The sequence below is a fragment of the Phymastichus coffea genome, unplaced genomic scaffold (assembly GCF_024137745.1).
Source record: "Phymastichus coffea isolate CEN01 unplaced genomic scaffold, Cenicafe_Pcof_1.1 PCOF00013, whole genome shotgun sequence".
NCBI classification, from domain to species: domain Eukaryota; kingdom Metazoa; phylum Arthropoda; class Insecta; order Hymenoptera; family Eulophidae; genus Phymastichus; species Phymastichus coffea.
Window position 1 is genome coordinate 6039752 of NW_026706824.1, and position 26862 is coordinate 6066613.

At 39.2% G+C, this 26862-nt stretch overlaps 1 protein-coding gene across 1 annotated transcript in view; it reads left to right on the forward strand.

Annotated features, from left to right (window-relative positions):
- The first annotated feature begins 486 nt into the window (after positions 1-486).
- The window catches only part of LOC131673221 (nitric oxide synthase-like), a 1857253-nt gene continuing 1830877 nt past the window's right edge, over positions 487-26862 (forward strand). The window contains exon 1 of the mRNA XM_058951052.1: positions 487-776. Coding sequence (XP_058807035.1) covers positions 672-776 — 105 coding nt within the window. The 5' untranslated portion in view covers positions 487-671. The remainder of the gene's footprint in view (positions 777-26862) is intronic.

The window sequence follows — 26862 nt, forward strand, 5'->3', positions numbered from 1 at the left end:
GAAATCAAAGACGGACCATGATAGACATGGAATTTTAGAAATTTCAACATTAAATTCTTGTTTGATATACCGTTGAGTAGCTCTGGGAAGAAAATATTCTGTCGCTTGAATTTTTCTTTGTCAAAAATTGAATTTTGTAAAATATTGTAAGCTTAATAATTTTACCGATTTTTCTCTGGAGACGAAATTGTAGAAGTATGTGACTGGCAGTATATTTATCTGTTTCATTCTTCTTTATCATGTATACTTTAAGATATCCTACACATTTATTTAAAAAAATGTATAATTATAAAATTTTTAAATTTATTGATTAACTAGTCATCTGGAATATAAAATATTAATCAAGGTAAGTTTACATATTAAAGATTTTTGATTAAAATTTAACAAACAAAAAATTTGGTCTAATTTAGTATAATGTGTTCTGAAAATGAGCGAATGAGGACAGTGTTCGAAATTAATCTTGGTTTACAATTGATCGATGTGAGACTGTCTTACTAGTTTTATTGTCATCTCTTGTATTATTATAATCTTTTTGAACTAAAGTATGAAGTGGATTTTCTACTATTGTTTATAATCAATACCCTAATATTCACTTTCAATTTATATTAGCTGCATACATCGAAATTATTAGCATTAACTTCTAATACTACATTTTTGTCACCTTTTTCAAAATGAAAGAAAACGAAACATGTACACTTAAAAAGAAACCAATAAAATTGCGAAACCATGTTTATAGAACAGAAGTATTTGACACATTACATGTTCACAGTATAGAAGTAAGTACATAATTTAAAAAATAAGTTAAATGAAATTATAATATTGAAAATAATATTTTTGTATTAAAGAACATTAATATCTTAGTGTACGATATTAATTTTGCAACCATATGCAATTTGCATTCAAATAAAGCACTACATGTGCGAAAATAATTCGTCCCATAACTGCGTCAACTTTATATATGCTATTTTACCTATAGAAATGCAGACTGCAATAAAAATTTGTAGGTTACTTTATTTACTTATTTATTTATTATTATTATTACTATATAGTATTTATGCTTAAATGAGACAACCGCAATTCGTGTACACATACATTTCATCTAACATGTAAGCTATCCGATACAATAAATTCCTATTCGGTGATCTGGTTTATAAATAAAACTAAATATAACTAACTATAACTAATAATGTGATGCCTGCTCATGATCCAGTAGTATAGCATCACTAGATTACGTAGGCAGGTAAGTATTACTATGTTGAAAAATTTCTTCTTTACCAGTATCTGATAAGCATTGATCTTGCAATTGTAATATATCCCACAATTGCATTCGTGTTTCTTGCGAAAATAATTTTTTCTGTGTTTCTAAGTCTTGCAGGATAAGTGAGACTGATAGCACAGGTAACTTTATAGGGTGGAAATATTGTTGTGTGTTGGAAAGTTGAGTCACAAATACGACAAGCTGCGAAGATTATGTCGTCAACAGCTACTTTCCCACCTGAAATAATCGTACACATTTCGTACATAATTTGTACATGTATTCGTGTAAAATATGAGCAAAATATGTATATAATATGTACAAAATATGTACTTATTCTGTATATATTTTATACATATTATATATATATATATATTAGGTACAAAATGTGTGCAGTATTATCCAAAATTAATTGAATCCAAAAGTAACATGATAAGACATAATTTTTTTTTAATAGTTAATTGTAAACAGTACAGGTTAATTATTCAGGTTTTATACAATATATTCAATACTTTCTTAAGTGAAAATGAATATATATTATTAGTGTGAATTGTGAATATATTTACAATTTATCATTATAACAATTATTAACAGAAGATTTTTAGGAAAATAAACTTTTTAACTTGAGTGTTAGAAAAGAGCGTCTTCAATAATGCAGCATATTTGGCACCGCGGAAATATAATCATCTAACGGTGTTATAATACACATTGCAATTTTCTTAATGACTGTCGTATTAATATCAATAAGCTCTTTGTCAATCTCTACAATTTTTTTAATTTTATTACAATTGTCTAACACATTTTCAGCTTTAATATAGTTACATAGCGTATATTCGATTTCGGACCTTATGTCGACTATAAAAAGTGAATGAACTATAAAAGTTTATGAAGTTCATGAACTTTCAGAAATACACCAGTTTTAGTTCAATTCTTCAGTCTCAATTCTTCGTTTTTGCATGAAGCAAAAATACAGTCATTTTTCAACAGTCTTTCATATAATTTTGTGACATTTTCGTTCAGATTGCGTTATTTAACCCATTTTGCTTGAGTATGGAATGACTTTCCAATGTATCTATTTTCTCCAATTTTAATAGATTTTAGGTACATATATTTTTTAAGCGGGAAAGAAATTTTGTAACCGGTGAATTTTCATTTTTGGAAATATACTCTTCCTATATTATTCAACTATTTTCGTATTCTATTTTACGGAAAATCTGATGTAGCACTTATTTTGTAGATTTGATCATTTTTAGAATTTTTCCATTACCGGATTCAAATGGGTATCCACTATGAAATGGAATGGGTCCCCAATTGAGCACGCTTTCAGCCAAATGCAATAGCTGATGTACATTCTACGTTATAGCGCTTTGTCCATAAAGTTTTTCAGTGTCTGCAACGAATTCTTTCAAGTATTTACTAGTCCAAGTAAGGTCATCTGTACTTATCCGCGTTTACTTCAAAATGTGTATGGCTTCAACCAACAATTGCCAGTGTTGCTCATATTTTTCAAAACCAGGTATACATCTTAGAATAGGTAGAATGAAGATAGCCAATTTTCCCATTCTTTTGCTTTCTAGTTTTTTCGCTTTCTTAGCATACGTGTATACGGCTTATCTGATTGGCAGTTTGAATTTTTAATAAAATATCATCTATCTTTTTTATTTTATTTTTTAATGAATGAGGTACGCCAGACTCGTCCCACCACGAATGTCCAAATTTTCGTTCATTTCCTAAAAAAACGCAATGCAAGTCATTGACGACAAACCCATTGATGATGTCGTAGTATAATAAATGAATTAAAGGAGACACTGATATTACTCCACGCATTTCTTTAGATCGTGTTTTTATTTCGGAAAGATTTTCCATGAGCTTCAATGTATCCGGAAGCGAACGCTTATCTGGTACATAATCAATTAGAGGGTATTTCACCACTTTCTTTTTTTTCTTTTTAACTGGAATGCCAGGGTGATAACACCAAGCACATCCAAAGTATCCGTTAAATTGAACCCTGTAATGGCGCACGCGCTACCGCATCTGCTCATAAACATATTGGATATAACTTTATTTTTTTTGAATTACTAGCAATTTTACAGGGTATCCCTTGTACATTCAAAACATTAATATTTTTAGCAAAAGTTTTGGCAAAAATATTCATGTTTGGCTTTTTCCCAAACCATAAAGCTGCAGTTATAGTATCACTTGAGCGTGCATTAGGAGTGAGTTCATTTAAAATTATTTGAATGGGCCATAAAGCCAACATTATTTCCCTTCACAGATATGCTAGTTTGACATTGATCACAATGTACAGTCTGTTCAGTACTGTTAAAAGGCCTAAGATATATTTCGCATTTGGGACAAACCGCATGGAATTCTCTGCTATCGTCGGATCTTGATAATTTATCGATGTTATAATGAGTATCAGGTAGTATAGGAACACCCATGAAGCTATTCAACATTTTACACAAAAATTCGAATCCAACAGTTGGTAAACTGAAGTGGGTACAGTAATGTTTAAAAGCGCGTAATATTTCTGCTTGAGTAGCAACTAACTTAACGGGTATAATTTTATCTAACTCGTCTTTTTCCAATTTCTTCTTGAGTTCGAAAAATTATTCCTGTTCATTTTAAGTAAAACTGATTTAAAACAATATTTCTACAATATTTGTTGTGAACATATGTATTTCAATTAATTATCATATCGAAATTAAAAAAGTTTTGAAGTTGGGCATACAATTATTTCTATCAATAAGATTCATTTAGTATATTAATATACTTTGAAACCTGAAAATATAGAAACTATTTCTTTCTATTTATTTTATACATGTGTGAAAATCCATTACTTTTGTAACATTCCAGACAATCAATATTAATAATGTCTATTTTTATTAGTTTAGTATATATGTACGGGATTATCGGGTTGTTAATAATTACACAGGCCGACAGAATTTGACAAAAATATTTTACCAAGAACCCGAGTATAGTTTTCCGAAGGTTTTTTGCGCGCTGAATCCGAATCCGAGGTCAGAATTACTCTGGTGGCTCCGGTTTTCGAGATATCCTAACCTTAAAGTGCAAAAAACGCGATTTTTGCCTATATTCGAGGTTATGTAGCAAAGAAAAGAAATTTTTTTTCAAAAAACTGTATACATCAAATTAAAGTATGAGTTTTCTTCTTTCAAATGCCGTTGAGTATGCTCGGATATCTCTTTTTTTCTCGAAGTTACACAAATTTGAAAATTTCAAATTTTATGAATTTAAAAAGCACCACACCATTCAGCCCAAGCTATCTAACAAGTAACCATATTAAAGAGCCACTCACCAATTTAAACCAAACTTGGAAATATGACAAAACACTAAAAAATATTGTGAGCATCGTGCTTCTATTTACAAAATGCTCTCTTACGGGTAGAAACCACCCCTGCCAACCCCTAAACAGGCTCACCCACATAATCCTGGGTAGAGCAAGTTTAATTAACTGCTTTTTGATAAAAAAACTCATTTTCTAATCACAGGTATGCGTACTAATATGATCTAGATAGGCCTCATCCCCAAATACCTCCTCAACCCTTTAAAACCAGCCCTCCCAACCGCGTACAAAAAATAAGCTGCGTATATAAAAAATTCTTATGTTTTCACTCCTGATATTTGATGATTTTATTTTATTAAATTTCTGATCTTAGGAGTTATCCCTGTAAATAATTACACACCTTGTTTTTCTTGTACCAAAATAAGCTGCGTATGTCTATCTGTGATTAATTCCTTCATCGAATTTCACATGATTAAAATAGCTTACCCAGGGTTCTATGATTAGCCTGCCCAAGGGTTTTTATGGGTTGTACATGTATACAGGGATAAGGCATATCCAGGTTAAGATGTGTATGTCTATTTGTGATTAAAAAATTAATTTTTTCATCAAAAAGGATTTAATTAAACTTGGTGTAACTAGGGTTACGTATATAAGCCTGCAAGGGGTAGATAGGGGTGGCTTTTAACCCTTTTCGGCATACATTTTTCTATTGACTATTCTGGCTTAAAATTTCTTACTCGGGGGTTTTCGAGGTCGCTGAATACGAATCTACAGTCAGAATTTTCATTTTTGAAAATCCAAGATGGCAGATTTAAGATGGTGGATGAAAATCATAGAATTAGCATATTTTTGGTTGGAAATTAGTACTCGGGGGTTTTCGAGGTCGCTGAGTTCGAATATACTACCAAAATTTCGTTTTTTCAAATCCAAGATGGCGAACGCCAGATAGCGAATTCAAAATGGTGGAGGATATTTTTTTGAAATCAATATTTCGCTCGAAAAATAGTAACTTGAAAGGTTTCCAAAACCCCCGAGAATGAGTTTTTTTTACCAAAAAGCAGTTGATTAATCTTGCTCTACCCAGGGTCATGTGGGTGTGCCTGCTTAGGTGTTGGTAGGGGTGGTTTTAAAGGGTTCAGCAGGTATTTGGGGATGAGGCTTATCTAGGTCGAGATTAGTACGCATACCTGTGATTGGAAAATGAGTTTTTTTATCGAAAAGCAGTTAATTAAACTTGCTCTACCCAGGGTTATATGGGTGAGCCTGTTTAGGGGTTGGCAGGGGTGGTTTCTACCCGTAAGAGAGGATTTTGTAAATAGAAGCACGATGCTCACAATATTTTTTAGTGTTTTGTCATATTTCCAAGTTTGGTTTAAATTGGTGAGTGGCTCTTTAATATGGTTACTTGTTAGATAGCTTGTGCTGAATGGTGTGGTGCTTTTTAAATTCATAAAATTTGAAATTTTCAAATTTGTGTAACTTCGTGAAAAAAAAAGATATCCGAGCATACTCAACGGCATTTGAAAGAAGAAAACTCATACTTTAATTTGATGTATACAGTTTTTTGAAAAAAAATTTCTTTTCTTTGCTACATAATCTCAAATATAGGCAAAAATCGCGTTTTTTGCACTTTAAGGTTAGGATATCTCGAAAACCGGAGCCACCAGAGTAATTCTGACCTCGGATTCGGATTCAGCGCGCAAAAAACCTTCGGAAAACTATACTCGGGTTCTTGGTAAAATTTTTTGTCGGCCTGTGTTATAAATACAGAAAAATGGGAGTCAAAATTACACGGTTAAGTCTCTTCAAAATTATCTGCTAATAAATAATTTTTTGTAGCAAGTACGTTTTGACCAGTCAATAATAACCGACTTTAATTTTTTTGAAATAGACCACTTGCATATACTCGTACGATAACTGAAAACTGACAAAATATACTCACCATAGAAGTGCCGAGTCTGATACTCATAGGTAAAAATTTTTCGTATTCTTCTAGGTCATATTGTTCAGCAAATTGTGCTTGATTCATTTCTATTGACACATGATCCTATTCTTGAATACAATTATATTTCTCCAGCTCATCTGGAAATATTCTTTTATGGTTACTTCCAATATTGTTAAGCGTGTGCAGTTAATAGGTATATCCTTTAGAGCTATCTAATTCCTATAAAAATATTACATAATAAATGACTAAGCTGTTTTTAGATAGCACAAATATATATGTATATATGTGTGTGTGTGTGTTATTAATATTGATTGTCTGGAGTGTTACAAATGTAATGGATTTTCACACATGTATAAAATAAATAGAAAGAAATTGTTTTTATATTTTCAGGTTTCAAAGTATATTAATATACTAAATGAATCTTATTGATCGAGATAATTGTATGCCCAACTTCAAAACTTTTTTAATTTCGATATGATAATTAATTGAAATATATATGTCCACAACAAATATTGTAGAAATAATGTTTTAAATCAGTTTTACTTAAAATATTACATATGTTATCAATGTCTATTCAAAGTCTAATATATTTACAATATTAAACTAACATATTTAGTCTAATATATTTACAATAAAGTATTCAACATTTAATATAGGTTGATGATTGAAGTTATATGAAAAATGTATAGGACCTTGCATTTCATTATTTTGATTCGGAGGCAGAAGAATTTTGGAAACAGTCTGAATAGGAACAATTTTTCGAACTCAAGAAGAAATTGGAAAAAGACGAGTTAGATAAAATTATACCCGTTAAGTTAGTTGCTACTTAAGCAGAAATGTTACGCGCTTTTAAACATTACTGTACCCACTTCAGTTTACCAACTGTTGGTTTCGAATTTTTGTGTAAAATGTTGAATAGCTTCATGAGTGTTCCTATACTACCTGATACGTTTCCGAGAAAACCTACTGATCCACTTAAAATGGCCCACCCTGTATATATATGTGTGTGTAAGTTATACCTTCCTATCACAACTGCTAGAACTACTTTCGGAGCCCCTTTCTTTTAGTTTTCTCTTTTTATGATCATACCTAGTTAACCGTTGTACATCGCCTGTCTCAAAATACTTCTTGTAAGGACCACGCTTACTTGAAGCTATAATTTTCAAAGTATAAATTGAAAGTGTTATACAAAAATCTTAGCGATTTGGCTTTTAACAATTCAAAGGTGAGAATAAAATTCTATTACTGATGTTTTCTCAAAACAGTTCAGCTATTATTGGTCAGCAACATAGCAATATTGGTCTCAAACAGTAGATGTTACGTATAATTGTAAGTCATCACCTAAAAATCAATTAACAAAAATTGATAAATATGCTTCGCAGACATAATGAACTAGTAAGTTAAGTATGGTACTCACTTCAGTTTATACTGTTTTGGCTCATATATATAATTCTCATATTAGAATAGTATTGTCAACAGACAAATATGATAAAGTTTTGATAGAAATATATTTGAATATTTGAGGTGCAGTTGAGCAGTCGCTTACACAAATACAAAATCTACAACAATAAAAATGCTTTATTGAATGTTTGTGTACAAATTAATAAATTGTTATTGCTTAATTTGTGTATAGCTTTATTCATAAAGATAACTTACCAAGGGATTCAGTTGTAATGATTGAAAACTTGGTAATGAATTAATAGCTAATCCGTATCATTGCCATACATGAATACTAGAAAAATGATATTTTTTTATACCAGAGAAGATTGCCAGACAGAGACGTTAGACTTTACCATTATACTGCATTGTAATTTGTTTTCGGGGTTAAAGTTTGGCCACAATTGTCAGGCTCGTTTTCACAGAAACATATTTGCACTGTTGAAATTACATTCTCAACGTGTTTTTATTCTATTCTAATTAAAACCTTTCGTCTTCACGAAAACGCGCCACAATCTGTCGTCTGCATAATGGACAATTTTTGCGTATACTGCCTATCCGATATATATGTATGTATATCTACCTTAACCTTAACCTCTAATTTCGTGGATAGTAAAAGTCATAATGATAGTAAAAGTCGTAGTGTATGAGTTGTGATTTGTAGGACAATTTTTTGTAGATTGATTACATCATACAGGTAATGTTTTGTTAAAAAATGTCTATGTGTTAAAATATTGAGGCAATAAATAATTATAGACAGTATAGATGAATTCAACATGAGTATGAATATTGACAAGGAACTAGAGCGTTTCTCTCAAGCCCTGGTGTATTCAGTAGACAAAGATAATTTTTTTATCATCAAAATAAATGCAATTCAAGATTTGTCTGTACCCCTGCACTAACAGGATTTTCAGCAAAATGTTTTATATTCAGTATTGCTTAAGAAAGAGCATGTAGAAGAAAAGGTTCATATACTTGCTTCAGGAAGTTAGTACAGCATATTTTCTAATGTTCTTTTTCCAAATTCATAGCTATCAGCTTAAATTCAAATTGGTGTTTAATTATTAAAACAGTCTTTACATGACAAATACTATAAAAACGTACGTTTTGATAAATTATTTAAATACACTTGTTGTACTACAAAATTCAACAATAATATCAGTCATATGGCAATATTTAATTGTGAATAGTTTCACATATTTTATATATTTCTTCTGTGACGGTAAACGTCCAATTAGCGCTATCAGCCCAATCATACGGCTGCCCGCCAGGGCAGCACCTACCGGTTAGGGGAAAATGTAATAAGGGAATTCGGTACGAGACGGGACAGAACGCGCGCGAATATAAATGAACTAGTCGAGGATCATCAATCCGAGTATCTAGCTGCAGGGAGCGATAAAAAGATGTTTCCCGAGTTTTGGGGAGTACCGAGACGAGTTGACGGACTCATCGAGAAGAGCTGCGCCTTGGTTCAACGAGAGCGAGTGTGTGAACGTGCGTGAGTAGAGGGTTTCGTCATCGAGGGCGAAACCGAAAAGCGCGAGATACCTCGCCCGCAGACATACCATTCCCGAGACTAGCGTACGCTGTGCGGGTACTTTCTACCTCTCTTGTTGACTGCGCGACTGTTGATAAGGTAAGCTGGCCAGCTTGGTATCGCGATTTCCTGTAAGATTGCTAATAACTAACCTCTCGTACTCAGTAAGAAGCGTGCATGTATTAACTCGACGAACAAAGAGGTGCGATCGCTCCGACACTGCATGTTATTGACGAGCGTGCGCTTTGTAAACATAAAAACGCGGGCCGAGTATATTGTAGAGAAAAGGGAATATAAACGATCTCGCATGTGATACTGATTATAATTTTGATGTTATTATTTTTCGCCGGTAGAAGGTTGGTTGACTGACTCCCGTTCCCTCCTGCTCTCCGGTTGACGAGTTTGAACATTCCGACACTCCTGCGAGCTCTTCGACGTGATCGCGCGTATAAATAAAAAGACGGAGCACTGACCCCGTTACATGGCGCCCAACGTAAAAGAACCTACAGCGTTTATAATTGTTCAAAACGCCGGTTCTAAACATTGACCTTGCGCTCAGTCAACAAGCAACTCAGGTGGCAATCAAAGTGTTGTTGTGCACACTTTGAGTTAAAAGCCACATAGTAAACATCGCTTCTCTATAAGTTAGTTTGCGAATGCCCGCCGCATCGATAATTTGTAAACAGTCGTTGTAAGCGCGTGCAAGTACGACCGAACGACTCTTAGCGAGCCATAGCGTAAACACCAATAGGTTTTGAAAGTTGCCGCAGGTCTACAATATTGTACCCGTTGCCCGGGGAAAACTAACACCGGCAACATTCAAACAAAAGAAACTCAAATCAATAGTTTTCTTTGGTAACGTGTTGTCTTAAAGTAAATGTATTTTTCGAATATTGCTAACTGCGGTTATTGGTGACTACGCATATAGACGCTCGCTATATTAATTTAGATACTAACCAACACAGCCGCGCTAACAAACAGTTAGTGCGCCTGATAAGCAGGCTCATTATATTGCGCAATAGCGAGCAAAGAGTCTTTTGGCTAGCACAACATTAAATGTCCTTTGTTGAGCCTTTCGTCGGCTAGTAAAGTCTGAATTTTTGCGTGTTTTCTTATAAACATTAAATATAGCACTCGCATTCGCATCATCCGTCAAACAAGCGTGTAAATTTGTGTAAAAATTAGTCGCGACATAACAAACAGATGACAATGGACTGCACTCAGAAAGAAGTCGAAGACTGGGTATTAACGCTCCGAGACGAGGAAATAAACGAATACCTCAAACACCTGGAGCTCAAGAAAAACGGGAATAAGCTCTCGACACCTGAGCGACTATTCTGCGGAGGGACTTCATAGAAGTCGACAACCAACACAGCAATCCAGCAAGAAGGGCAGCCCTGCGCTCAGAGCTTATTGTATCCATCTGCGCGGAACACACAGCATCCGAAGAAGAAGGAGAACACCCGCTAGCCTAGCTAATGCAAAGTGCAGAGGAGATATCGCGGATTCAGGAAACAGCGATAAACATCACAAATGTCCTGGACGACGACGAGAGTTCGAGCAGTAATAAATATATAAACGATAACGGCTGATGATGGTAGCCAATTCCGACTTCCGCCGGCACTCGCTGTGATAATTCAAGATCTCATTTTCCGGTCCAGAGAAAATGAGAAGAAATTAGAGCTGCTAGATTCATTGAGAGTGAATGTGTCCAGTCTAACGAAGGTATTAGACTAGATATATAACAACAGCAGCAATGTCAAGAGCCAACTGGACGACCTATCTGCCAGGATGAGCGCATTGGAAAATGCCGAAAACAAAAATGTACAGCAAGACAATGCGAATAATTCCAGCGAAATGCGTCACCAAGAGAACACGCGTAGAAGCGTCGCATTCCAAGATACGTTCACCTGACATTATGACAACCGGTTACCTCAAAGTACTCCAGCTGGATCCGGACAGAAGCCCACGGGGGCCACCTGCAGGACCCCCCGCCGGACGCTTCCTTTCGGAGAGGGTGGACAGCATCAACTCAGTGGAGTTAATGCTGAAGTGAATAACCAACCGCCGAGCACGTGGTCATCTCAGCAAACAACAAACCCTTGGTCGACTACAAGGGATGTTGGTCGCATTGTCCGAGGATGGAAACTGAAGTTTTCAGGAGAGGGCAATGCGAGTATTGACACCTTCCTGTCTAGGCTGGACATTTTGAGGAATGGCGCGGGACTCACGGAAGACGAGATACTCCTAACGATATCGGAGCTACTCGTCGGTTCCGCCCTCACCTGGTACGAGGCGATGAAGGAGGAATGGCTTTCCTACATCGAATTCGAGATGGACGCAAGGGAATGGTTCGGGACTAGCGTGCAACAGCAACAGCGTCTGATGAGGGAGGTTCAGAGCCGATATCAGGGCCCCGATGAACCCGTTAATGTTTACATCGCCAACATAATGGACCTGATGAAACCGCTAAACCCCGAGATGATGCCTGATTACCAATTGGACCTGTTGCACGCCAACCTTCTCCCGGACATTCAGGGCCAAGTGCGGAGGTCCGAAGTAAGCTCCATACGAACCGTGAACGCGCTTGCCACGGCGGCACAAAACAGCTTGAACCAGAGGAAGGCAGAAGGGGTGGTACCTGATCCACTATCAACTCTGTGCTCGGAGTTAGCATACCACCCTCGCACTGATGGAGGCAAGGGCCGCAAGGGCAAAGTGGCATCGATGTCCAGCGATAAGCCGGAGGTCAGCGACAGGTTGAACCGCATGGAGAAAGTGCTCGAGAAGGTAACGCACCGTTATCAGGTCGTCTACACACCGACGCTTCCGGGGGCGACACCTAGTCCAAGCCTAGAGGCAGTTGATGGCGAGAAGAAGGCTCCACCTGTCGATATACTGAGCCAAGGGTTATTATCTCTCAAGGAGATATCTGAAGGGATGAAGCACAACTCGACCTCGGAGGACCGCACTAAGAAGCAAGTACTGCGGTACAGCAAAAAGTACTGTTCCCAATGTCACAAGGGAAACGAGGAAAGGAGTGGTTAGGTGAGGTTGACCCCACTCCTTCATTCCCTAAAACAAACCCCGTAAACGAGATCTCGCGGCCTTCGCCAACACAGTCAGTACCGATAGTAGCGAGCGTGTTGAGCGACGAGAGCGAGAAGTCTCCTGGTGGCACCAATGATGAACGCGGCGTTAAAGTGAACGCGGAGGAAGGGGGTATTGACGTTAGTAAAGCCCAAGACCCTCGACCAGCCGAGGTGGTAGCGAATGGATCGCACACGCCCTCGGGGGCGCTGGCAACGGCAGATAAACCGTCAAGGGATACTCCCATGGAACCTCCGATAGTCCGAACCGAGATGGTTCGAACGACAAGTGGCGTCACTTTACCACGCGAGAGCACAGTGGCTAGCGCTATGGACTGTAAAGAGCAAGGCTGTGGAGCCTCCGAATCTGTTTCGCTATATTCCCCGGAACAGGAAGAGCCCTGGTGGCTACCGGTGAGAATAGGAGACTTCCAAATACGCGCTCTTTATGATCCGGGAGCTTCCACCATAGCAATGGGTAGTAATGCTCTGCAGATAGCGTCTGTGCTCGGCATCAGGTTCGATACCACCCACGCCGGTATGGCAGAACTACCAGATGGTCGCAAGTTAACAATCGTTGGTCACGCTATGTTGCCGTTCACCGTGGGGAATATGACGATGCCGACAAGAGTAACTACCCTCCCAACCCTCATCGATAAATGTATCCTAGGAGTGAATTTCGTTAGGTTGTTTAGACGACCAGGAAACGTGCGACAGCTGTGCACCTTCCTGGGGGTTGCTTCATGGTACCGCCGATTCTTGAGTGACTTCGCCACACACGCTCAACCGTTAACGAAATTAACGGGAAAAAATGCGAATATGTGTGGGGATCAGACCAAGAACAAACCTTCGCCAAACTTAAGGCACTCATGATATCCGCACCGTACCTCGGGTTACCGGAACTCGACGGGCAGTATGTGTTGGAAACAGATGCTAGCGCTACGGGAATCGGCGCCGTCCTGATCCAAAGAGTAGGAGACAGAGACCGAATCATTGAGTACGCTAGTAGAGTCCTTAACTTGGCGGAGCAAAATTACTCTGCCACGGAGCGCGAGTGCTTGGCGGTCGTATGGGATATACAGAAGTTCTGCCCGTACATAGAGACATACCAATTCAAGGTGGTAACGGACCATAACAGTCTGAAATGGCTATACAATCTGGAGAACCTAATAGGACGTCTAGCCCGATGGGCCTTGCAACTCCAAGGCCATACTTTTGAGATCGAGTATCGAAAGGGCGCCGACAACGTATTGCCCGATGCGTTATCACGCGCTTTTGAGCCCACGAAAGCTGAGGTTAGTGCAATGGACCAGCCGAAGCCAGGGGACAAAAGCTGGTACGCGGAACAGTTCCGGCGCGTCGAGGACAACTCAGAAGACTATCCGGACTGGAATAAAGTTGGCTAAGTGATATATCACCAAAAGCCAAGCTGTGACTACCAAGGCGAATATGGGTACGAAGACACTTAGAAGCTTGTCGTGCTACCGGAAGACCGAAAGGCGGTCCTGTTCGAGAACCACGACCTTGAGACCGCGGGACATTTGGGATGCGAGAAGACCTTCGCCCGCGTCGTTCAATCCTACTATTGGCCAGGGATGTACGCGGACATCAAATATTACGTCCAAAAATGTCAGATTTGTCAGCAGTGTAAGGTCGAACAACAACTTCCGCGCGGACTTTTGAGGGATCGGATGTTGTCCACACCTTGGCAAGTGGTAGCGGGCGACATCGTCGGACCCTTTCCAAGGAGCCCTCGAGAGCACGAATATGTATTAGTGTTCATTGACTTATTCACGCGATGGGTCTAGTGCATACCTATACGTAGTGCCAATGGGAAGACGATCGCGAAGGAACTCCGGGTACGAGTGATCCTGCGTTTCGGTGCGCCTAAGGTTTTCCTGTCCGATAATGGCACCGAATTCCGTAACCAGCTTGTAGACGGGTACCTGAGAGACCAAGGGACAAACCGGGCCTTTACGCTGACCTATACCCCACAGGCTAACCCTCCCGAACGAGTTAACAGAACTCTGAAGACGATGATAACCTCGTACCTGCGCGGAAATCACAAAGAATGGGACCGAGTACTACCTGAACTCGCGTTCGCCTTAAACACTGCCTTACACAGTTAACCAGCCCTGCCATGCTCAAATATGGCAGACAACCGGAAGCGCCGAACACCCTTCGTAGGTAAATGGACGAGCTGGCAGCCCGAGAAGGAGATTTGCTTCGAATGGAACAGTGAAATGAACATATGAAGAATAACCGATTCGTTAATCAGCAAGCTCGTGAAATCGCTTCGGACGAGTCCCTTAGGCAGGCGAAATATTATAACGCCAAAGACCTCAAACTTTATTATGGACAGGAGGAGACCTTGCCGGAAGATGAAACCCGACAACGAGATGACGACGACGCCCCTGCCACCGTGATATCCGAGGCGGCAAATGTCCCGCCTATGGCGAGCGATGCGACACCACGCGAAAACGGACCCGCCATTATCAAGAATGACACGCCCTGGAACAACAGCGCGTACCATTTGAGCCACTCTCGTTACATCCCTTCCGACCCCCTTGACAAGACCGTGACAATAGCCCCGTCAAATAGTGCGGTAAAACGGCCGCGAGGACGACTTCACAAGAACGCATTAACCATTCGAACCGCATCGCGTCAACAAAATCCACATATCCCCCCTCTCGTCGTCAGGAAAAGGAAGAGGGGTTGACCACCGAACACACCGATCATTGATGCATGAGGCCCTGCGAACGAAGGACCTGGGAGACCGACGCAAAGGACCCCACCTTCGATCCCAGGGACGAAGGTCCTGGGCAGCGGAACAGGCGCCCACCTTCGGTGCAGGAGGAAAGGGGTTACCGATATTGACATGTAGAACTGTTACAAGATGAAGATTTTATACGAACAGTTCGAGCAGGCGGCAGCCACCCTCATTGGGCTGGACCTAGATCCCGCCGTCGAGGGAGTCGTGCACGCTGCCCTGCACCTCCTCGGCGAGAAAAGGGAGGAAGAGGAGCGAACACGGATACGAGCTCACCAGAGTTCGTCATCCGTGGTGATCGAGGAAGTCACGGACGAAGAGCCCCAGCGCTCATCAACAGTGCAGGGCGACGTGCTGCGAGGAGGCTGCGCGGCTACCCGGATCACCAGTGGGAGCCATACTCATGAGAGCCTCACCAACCTCCACGGGCACCCAGACGGAGGAAGCCTCCGTCGATGCGACCTGACGCGCCAGGTTCACTAGCCAAGCATCCTCGCCTGTCGAACGAACCTGGGAGGAGATAGTGGAGGGCTTGAGGGAGGCTGAACAAGGCTGGACCACCCTCAATGCTCTCCAACGAGCCGTGTACGCGGAATACGACGCGTATACGGCTGCGGGACACCACCCCAGTCATATGGAATACTGGAGCAGGGTGGTGTCCCGCCGGCGCCAGTTCGCGCAAGCGCTGAAGGAGGTTCAGCTCCGTCACCACCAGGTCCTCGAGGGCCCGGTCGGTAACGCACCTGCTGACCCCATCCAGCCTCCAGCTGCCGGAGTCAGAACAGCGGCTCCGGAGGCCAGGTCGGAAGCCATAACGCGTCGGGGTTAACGGATGTGCGGGGTAAACCTCGTGGTGAATGTGGACGGCAGCAATGGGGGTCAAGCTACTGGACCGATCCACATAAACATTGTGGTGGGGTCCACGGGTGAGGACCCCCCCGGTCGAAAGACCGTTGTGGTCCGCCCCGAACCGACGTGACGGGTTGCCACTGACCCCCAGGGAGCGAGGCCTCCCTCGGGGCGCCCTATCCCGCGCCCAGTGGGAAGGGCGCAACGTGTGTTACTACCTCGGGGTGACCCACACGGACAGTTGCCCCCGTGTCAGACAACATTCCGACCTGGTCCAAGAGAATTTGAGCTGGAAGGCACGTGGACGCCCCCCCATTGGATGACAAAGGCCGGGAAATAACCCAGTGACCATCGAGATGAATGGTCCCTACCCCTGTGGGCAAGGCCGCGGCCCCATTTATAGCTAATAAAAACATGAGATACCACGCGGAACATGACCTTTTATTGACCTTTACCCTCTTAACCTCAAAAGGAATAGCGCTAATGATTCTATCGTCTAGGACCCCATAGGTCTCGACTGAATGGGGACTGTGACGGTAAACGTCTTATTAACGCTATCAGCCCAACCATGCGGCTATCCGCAAGGGTAGTACCTACCGGTTGGGGGAAAATGTAATAAGGGAATTCGGTATGAGACGGGACAGAACGCGCGCGAATATAAATGCACTAGTCGAGGATCAGCAATCCAAGTGTCTAGCTGCAGGGAGCGATAAAAAGATGTTTCCCGAGTTTTGGGGAGTACCGAGACGAGTTGACGGACTCATCGAGAAGAGCTGTGCCTTGGTTCAACGAGAGCGAGTGTGTGTGAACGTGCGTGAGTGGAGGGTTTCGCCATCGAGGGCGAAACCGAAAAGCGCGAGATACCTCGCCCGCAGACATACCATTCCCGAGACTAGCGTGCGCTGTGCGGGTACTTTCTACCTCTCTTGTTGACTGCGCGACTGTTGATAAGGTAAGCTGGCCAGCTTGGTATCGCGATTTCCTGTAAGATTGCTAATAACTAACCTCTCGTACTCAGTAAGAAGTGTGCATGTATTAACTCGACGAACAAAGAGGTGCGAACGCTCCGACACTGCATGTTATTGACGCGCGCGCACTTATTTACATAAGATACATAAGATAATTATTTACATAAGAATGTTATATTTTAGTTGCATTTTATTGTTTGGTTTAATGTTTCAGATAAACTAGATATGGAAAGAGAAAGTAGCATTGCTGGGAAGACAGTCATATCTCACGCACTTGAGGATGTAATCAAGTTACAAGAGCTGCAAATTGTACCTATTTCGAACATCGAAGACATAGATGTTGATCAACCAAGACACAAATTGCAGTTTAATAAGTATAAAATTTATCATGCTGAAACTGAGAGCATAGGAGTTTATGATTAAGTTTTCATACATGAGTTAGGAGGTAACTGCATGAAAAATTTGTCTATAAATTTCATGATTATGAAAAATGTGATCTTATCGTTAACTATGAGTTTGTTTTTATAATTTTCAGATAACGATGAACGGACAGTTGAACTTCATCAACTTGAAAATGATATATCTAATGTCTTAGTAAGATTCATTGATCAAGATTTATTACAAGTAATGCCTGTGGATAATGTAAAAGAATTTGAGTTGAATAAACCACAAAGCAGATTAGAATACAATGCATTACAAGTATATAAAGGACAATTTGAGAGCAAGGAAAATTACCAACAACTTTAAATTTAAAAATTGGGAAGTGAGTTTTGAGATTTACATTATTATATACGTAGTAATTGAGTTTTTAAGTGTACTTTTTTAACTGATGTATGAACAATTTTATTAGTAATAATCAACGTTTTTTCAAGGCTTTGATGAATGTACAAGGTGCATAGATTATTATAATAAATCTACACATGCATTAGTAATGCACAAACCTAAAAATGAGAAAGAAATAATTCCAATAAACTACATCAAGGAATTTAAGTTAAATCTACCAGAGAAATTTAATGATGTTGACTCAGCCAAACCATATTCAGCACGAGTTCCACATGTTCACCAATACTCAGCTATACAAGTGATAGATGTAGGATGTAAGTTCATTTTTGTTTTAATGATTCGTGTTTAGAATAATGATCTAATTTTTGTTCATTTTATAGCTGAACAAATATTGAATTTCAAATTTGTAAATTTAAAAAATAGAGTCAATATTATCAAATTCAATAATAGCGGTTTAAAAGAGTGCAGTGCAATGGTATCAAGTAGCGATAGTGGCGATAGATCTGATACATTCTTAACCGAAAATGATGATGACAGTTCTAGAAGACATTCTCATTCAGAAAAACATGAAAATGATTTAACTGTGAAGAAAAAATCAAAGAAAAATGTAAATAAACTAATTACTAAATTATGTAAAAATAAAAAATTTTCAATTGGCATATTTTTATAGAAAAAAGGAAAGCAGGCTAATCAAGTACTTCAGAAGGAGGCAGACTTACAAAAGAAAAAACATACATTGTTGAATAATAATGATCTACATCTCGGTCAGTCTGGAAAATGTTCGTCAGACCTTGAGGTTTTACAAGCTAGAAGGTTAAATGAGCCATTCCCAAGATACCCACTCACTATCACTTCATACAGAGTTCTCCAAACATTGTTTACGATGATAATCATTCAGACAATTTAGGTAAAACATATATCAAATACGGTGTTTCTACTTTATATATAATGAATTGACATTCGATTATTGAAAAAATATGAATTTGAATGTAATTAAAACGTGTAATTAAATTAAATTTCAGAACAATCCATGCATACAAGACGTGGTAATAAAAGATATCGTAGACGACACAGAGCGGTCCCTTCAGATAATGAATCTAATGATGACGAAAATGTAGTACATAGACGAAGAAAGAAAGTCAGAAGTCACAGAAAGAAATTCAACACAAACAGAAGCAATACAGCACAAAACTTTTATGACCAAGATCGTTACCACGACATGGATTGGAGTGATTCAAGTACTAGATCTGTTGATGATTTAAGCATGTTTCAACGTTTTTATGCCAACGATGAAATTACTGGAAAGGTTTGATCAATGTACACATTTGAGGGTTTTATTACTTGATTTGGAATATCATTTGAAACAAATTACTTTATAGGAAATAGAATTCATTCATATAGGTTATTCACATCATGTTCCATACAAAGCTTGGAAAAATATTAAAAAGTGATTCTATAAATGAGTTTTCATTTATTGAAAATTTATCTCGAACTTTGAACGGTAAAAAAATTTTTGAACTATATTTACAAAAGAAATCACAGTTGCAAATTGCTGACGGGAATATTCGAAGAAAAATTACTGATGAGGAGATCAAAGCAATGAAAAGCAGGTATTAATCTTTGTTATAAATATTCATTATTTATTCATATATTTTATTTATGAAATAAAACTTTATCTATGTTTTTTTTATATAGTATGTCTGAAGTATTGGATCTATTCTAAGAAGAAACATTTACTAAATAGAGAACGAACAATTGAAGAAATATTGTCAACTGTGAGCCCAACGTTGTCTCAAGAAATCAATTATCAGTTCACTAAATTAAGACAAAAGGATAAAAGTAGAATAACAATTGTGCCAACTAATACTACATTCGACAGTTAGATTTCATACCTAGAGCACTTGAAATAATTTCAGTTTTCTTCAATGATCTATCGAATTATTTTATTATATACTGCGAGTTTACGGTTTCTTATAAATCGTTCGCTCTTTTTATATTTTTTTTATAATACTACTGATATTTAGCGCGCTTCTTCTATCTTTCTTAAAATAAAGTAAAGCTTTGTTATTATCTAAGTAGTTTATATCCCATAGGTCATTCAATAATAGTTTAGTTGTGTATTATTTTCCCCAGGGTAGTCCTTGATGGTGTTAATTTTGTCTTATTATTATTCTCTGCAATTGTCTCTGGTAGCGTAAACTGTTTTTAAAGTTTTATATATTATACTATTAATGTTATTTTAGTAGTATCTCGTACGTCAATTTGATGAATTAATAAAACGTTTTTTATTCAAATCCGTGTAGCTAGGTTTCTCAAAGTTGTCATTGTCTCTTGTTTTGTTTTATTTTTACTGTACCATCATGTAAATTAAATTCTATTCCATAACTTAGTAAACACATTTGCTATTTTAATTATCTTATTAAATGTTTTCATCTTTTTTATCTTATATATTCTTATTTTTCTACGTTATCTTTTATGGTATAAATTGCACATACTGTGGCGGGGAATTTCGGGGGTTTTAACCGCGCTCCGAGTTTCTTCCGCCACAGGGCCTGTTTGGCTCTACCCCTGATTATTTAGGGCGCCAGACCGTCGGCTAGTTACGGCGATCGTCGGGGGTAAGGCCGGTAAGGTTGTCGCGTATCCGGATCTACTTAACGGCGACTGCGCAGGGTGGGCAGACGGGGAATACGCGTGATATCCTCGATTCAGGCCTTGGTGTCCAACTCTTCTCCTTCTACGTCTCCTTGATTGGTATGTTGGCAGCTCAGATGATGGCTCCTTAATTCAAGTCGTGAGTCCGTCCGAATTCACGCGTATATTACCTATCGTGGGACCCGAAATATAGCGAATTGGCGATACCCGTATGTAACCGCTCGCGGCTAAAAATCACTAGCATGCAATCGAGGTAGGATAACACAGTAAATTTTATATAAAATACTTAATCACTTTATTGACGTATCCAGTAATTTACAAGTAAGAGGTCGGAGTGAATAGAGTCGGTAAAACTCTGAATAATCATAAAATGGCAAGGGTACAAATTAATCGAAATGTTAACAATTTTCCGGTCGGTCTTCGATTAACAAAGATGGTGGAAAGGTCAGCGCAAACGACTCAATCACGAATTTTTCTTGTCTGATCTTACCGCTTACGCTCGGTTTACGAAATGGCGAAAAGGTCAGCACAATTAAATAAGTTCGGTAATCCTATTGGGCTAATTCTACTCTCGTAATAAATTATTAGCGAAAGGTCAGCGCGAATCCTAAATCACGAACTTTCTTTTGTTTGATCTTAACGCTCACTCTCGGTTTACGAAATGGCGGAAAGGTGAATACAATTAAATAACACAGTAATTTGATTCAGCCGATTCTATGTCGCAATAAATTATTAGCGAAAGGTCAGAGCGAATCCTAGATTACGAATTTTCTTTGTCTGATCCTAACGCTCACTTTCGGTTTACGAAATGGCGGGAAGGTCAGCACAATTAAGTAAGCACGATAATTCTATTCGGCTAATTCTATATCGTAATAAATTGTTAGCGAAGGATTAGCGCGAAGAAATTAATCAATGATCTTATTCACCTACTTCTGCATACTCAATAAAATATCATACGGCGAAAGGTCAGCGCGAATAATCGAACACTGCTGTTAATCCGTTTAAACCTAACACTCACGTACAATCCGCGAAATGGCGGGAAGGTGAGCGCGATTCGATAGGCACCGGCGTCGACGGATCCACGCGTCGCAACGACCTACGGCACTAAAAATCTCACTCCCGCACTCCGCGATCAATATAAGTGAATGGCATTTTGCCTACTTACGATTTTTCCTTGTTGCTTCTGCGAACGAAATTATCTAGAATAGAAGGTGTCTAGCGCAAATGGTCCTGCGACAAAATTATCTGAGGAATGCTCCTTCTAGCTAGAGATCCTGTGGCAAAATGGACGAGAATCGGCATATCGCGGTCAAAGATCGCTTTTCTTCTCCTCTTTCCGAGAAGAAATGTTATTATTGGTCGGTATGCTAATTCGGATATCGGTAGCGCCCTTCAAATATTTTATCATTGGTCCGTATGGAAATTAGAAGGATACAGCGCCCTCCTTAACTCTCCTACTTTCGTCGTTATTTACCCTCTCTCACTCCCCACTAAGGTAGCTATCATTAATTGTCGGAAAAGATCTACCCCTACTCTTATCTATTTGTCTATCCGGACGGAAATCAAATTTTATTCTAATTTGCTCATTGGTCGTGACGTCACTAGCGAATTTTGTAAGAGGTTCGAATTCAGTCAGTTAATTTATTATTTAAACCTAATGGGGTAGTTGTCGCTCGCTATCCTAATAGGGGTGTCGGTCGCGTGCGAATTTTACAATTCGGTATTTATTCCATGCTCATTCTTTTCCAATTATAATTTTAATTTTAATGTGTCATAAATACGTCTATAATATACGTCGTTTCATTTGTAGCGCCCTAATCTTCGCATTTGCATATTATTCTATTTATTATTTCGTATCGTCTGTCTTGCTCGCTCTTGTTTAGTCTATTTCGCTCGCTCTGTCTCGCTCGCTCTGTCTCAGTCTGTCTCGCTCGCTCTTGCTTAGTTTACTTCGCTCGCTCTGTCTCGCTCGCTCGCTCTCAGTCTGTCTCGGCGCTCTTACTTAGTCTACTTCGCTCGCTCTGTCTCGCTCGCTCGCTCTCAGTCTGTCTCGGCGCTTCAAGATGACCGCTCAGTTTCTAGTGCGTACGCCTCGTGTCCTTGTGTAGCGCCTCCTGGGGTGCTCCCGTGTCGGTTCAGTGATGTTCTCCCGGGTGTTTGTGTGTGTGGTTGCTGTTATTCTTGTGTGTGGCGCTCAGGATGTCGCCGATGGTGTTCGGCAGCCCGACACAGCTGATTGCCGGCTGCCACTTCATCGGCGATTTTCTGCTCGCCCCAGGAGTGTCAGTGCCTCGTGAGTGTTGGTGTTGGTGTCTGGGAGTGTAGCGGATCTGCATGTGTCATCAACATGCATTTCCGTTGCATTTCCCAGTCAAGTTTTCCATTTTTCTTTTGCCGGTCGGCAACACGTGGTTGGGAGTGTATGTGAGTGAGTGTGTGCATGCGCTCTCTTTTTCCGTGGTGCGCTCCTTTTTTCTCTCTGTTCTTTGAGTGTCCGTCGGATCGCGTTTGACGAGTTTGTTTTGCCCATATCTACGGCGTGGTTGTTCGGACATAAAAACGGGTAATTATTCTATATAGGGCGAGTTTGTCTTTATTTTATTCAACCGGTTACGGGGCGGCAAGGGACGGGGATGGCCTTTCTGAGGTGTTGCAAATAATGCAGCACCCAGAAAAGGCCTTGTAATGTACCGCATTACAATACTATAAGCACATAAGCATTTTCTAATATCTAAAATTAAACTATTAGAAAACAAAGTCTCCTCGTGGACTTCCGATGTATGATCTGTATCTCCATTACAGTTCTTTTATTATAACAAAAGATTTTGATGATTGCACTTCAATTTATCATCCATTGTAACGGGGTGAATACCGTTTAATTAATTTATCCGCGTAATCGTATCGAAAAGCGCGCGTAATTACCTATGTTAAATACGAAAATCGGAGTGCAGGAGGGAACGGGTGTCAGTCAACCAACTATCTACATATACGAAAAGAACACTTCGAAAGTACTGTTAATATCACATACGAGAACTTTTATTACCTCTTAACATTACATCGTATTCGGCCCGCGTGTTTATGTTTACATGCCGCGTGCACGACAACAACATGCAGTGTCGGATAGCTCGCCGCTCTTTGTTTGCCGAGATGTTACATGCACGCTTTTTGTCGAATCGAGGGATTAGTCGTGTAGCAATTATATCGCTACCGCGAAATTAAGCTGGCCAGCTTACCTTTTTTTTGCAGTCGTACGAAGAACGAAAAAAACGGTTCGCACTCACGTTGCGGGAAAGTCTGTCTTTAATACGAGGAAGCTCGCGTTTTCGGTTTCGCCCTCGCTGGCGAAACTCCTCACACGTGCACTCTCACACACACGCTTTTCAGGCAGGCGGAGAAACCGTTGTCGCAGCTCCGACTCGGCTCGTATCGGCACTCCGGAAAAGCTCGGGAAACGTCAAGAGTCTTGGTAGCGCAGCTCTGCGATCGGGTTCTAATCCTCAACTTTTGGCTCGTGTATCTGTAGCTGATTCTGCACTTTCGGCTAAGCGTGTCGATGGCTGATCCTTCACTGGTTCGTTTTCAATCGCGCGCGTTCCGCCTCATCGCGTGCCGAATTCCCTCATTACATTTTTCGACTACCGGTGAGTGCTGCCCCCGCAGGCAGCCACTAGGTTAGGCTATTAGCGCTAATTCGACGTTTACCGTCACACCATGTAATTGGTTTTATGATGACGATTTAAGTGTTCACTCTTATCCATTTCTTAATCTTTGATTGTCTTGCTCTCTTGTTCATGAGATAATTTGTTGAAATACGTAATTATTGTAATATAGCTGTTTCTCAAGCTTGTATGTAAGTTTGTATTATTGTACCTTATTTCGTTGTATCTACTATTGTATTTATGGAATAGCTCCTCTTAATAATATAGGAAAGATTTATTTATAAATGATTGATCAATATTTAATAGGTCAATTATAAAATTGTTATTATTAATTATATTGAGTAGTTAAATCTTATTAGTTTCTTGCCTAAAAAATTGTTCAAAAAAAAATAATAATAACCAATAGCACTTTTCTGAAGTAAAATTTTTCTTTCTTTCCGATTCTAAAGCAAAAATTAAAAAATTTCGATTATAAATTTTCAAAATAGCAATTTATATTTGATGAAATATCAGAACTATATTTTTAAACATTTTGACATACTTTTTTAGAATAAAACGGGTTCAACGAAAATCATGATATGGATTCATGTTCAATTGATACTATTGTTCAAACATTTGATCTTTCCGAAACTTTTTTTAGTTGATACTTGACCTTCAAGTGGACATAAAATACAAGATTTTGAGGCGTTACCTCGTTTTAAACTAATGTTCAAAATGTTAGAGAGATAAAATAAATAAAAAATAAAAAATAAATAAATAAAACGAATTTCATTATCTATTCAAAAATTATAATTGCCTATACTAGTACCACTGCATAATAATTAAGAAATATCGTAAAATATTAAAATTGTAAGTTTTATTACATTATCATTATTATTTCTGTTGCATTTGAGATAAAGTTCGTTAGATGGCTTTGGAATGACTGATATGTGAACGAGTGCGTCGTCTCGCCAGACGTTACTGAGACTCCGAGAAAGCGGGCGTTCAGCCGAGTATCCATTGTAATCTTTAGCCTTAGCTCTTTGAATAAAAGTAAAGCTTGATTAATTGAAGTGTTGATCATCTATTTGTTGCACCCTGGACTCCATATATTACATGTTGGCGACGAGGCAAATTGGAAAAACGCGTGTGAGTGTTGAAAACGAAAGGTTTTTTTTTCTCACATTGTGTAACAAAGAAAAAGAACGTGTGTGTGTATGCGGAAGGGCTTTCACATATATGAGTTAAACAAAAGAATCGACAAGATGAATCAGCAACAGTTGGCTGAGTGGCAAACGCAACTGAATACGGATAAAGCTAGGGTAGAAGAAATACAAACTATGATGCAAAAAGATAAAGACAATTTGGATACTCAGAAGCAGTGGTTAGCTGATGAAAAGTCAAGGCTAGAACAGTACAAAAAGAAGATTGATGCAGAGAAAGGGGCAAACGTTCAGCAAAAGGCGGCTGGTGCGCAGCATGTTCAAGCAGGAAATACGCATCAAGTGCAGCAGATACAGACTATAGTGAAAGGCACTATAGGAAGTATAAACGAATACAACCTTGAAAAAGAAGACTGGTCGTTATGGTTTGAACGTCTAGAAGAGTATTTCAAGTGCAATGATATACAGGATACAAAGAAGGTGTCAATTTTTTTAACTATGATAGGCAGTGAAGGTTACGCACTATTGAAGGATTTGTGTACGCCAATCAAACCAGCTCAAAAATCGTTGCAAGAGCTTGAAAAAATAGTGAGAGATCACAAGAAGCCTAAACCAAATGTGTTGACGCAGAGATACATATTCAAGGGCAAGAAGCAGAAAGAAGGCGAAACGGTGTCTACTTTCATCGCTGAAGTGAGGAAGCTGTCGATCGATTGTGACTACGCGGAAACGCTTGAAGAAAATCTGAGAGACCAGATTGTTTTTGGAGTGAACAGCACGGAGATTAAGAAAAAACTCCTCGCAGAAAAGAATTTGACTTACGCAAAGGCTGTCGAGTTGGCGGGTTCCTTGGAAACTGTTGGAGTCAACGCGGCAACGTTGGGCAATGAGAAGAATTTACTGAACTACGTAACCGATAAGAAAGGTAACAAGAAAAGCGGTCGGCGTGCGATCACATGTTATTGTTGCGGTAAGCCAAATCACATAAAAGCCGATTGTAAATTTAAACATTTGACGTGTAAACAATGTAATATTCAAGGCCACTTAGCGAAAGTTTGCAAAAACAGAGAAAAGGATTCAGAAAAAGAGAAAAAAAGTGAGGAATCTAAAAAAAATGTTGATTAGAAAAAGTTTAATAAGAATAGTAAACAAAATTTTGTATCTGAAAGTACATATGATAGTGAAAATGAGGATTTAACTAAAGATTTTGATCATTTATATCATTTGGAAGGAGAAAATTTTGAGGTTATTAAAAATGTTAAGCCTATAGAAATTGAATTGATAATTGAAAACAAAAGTATGAAATTCGAGATTGATACGGGCTCTCCAGTATCTACTATTTCGCACAAGGCTTATGAAAAGGACTATAATTTATCCAGATTGAAACTGTATGATACAGAGCGAAAATTCAAAATTTATCAAGGTGATATAATAGTTCCTAAAGGAATTGTTAATGTGAAAGTCAT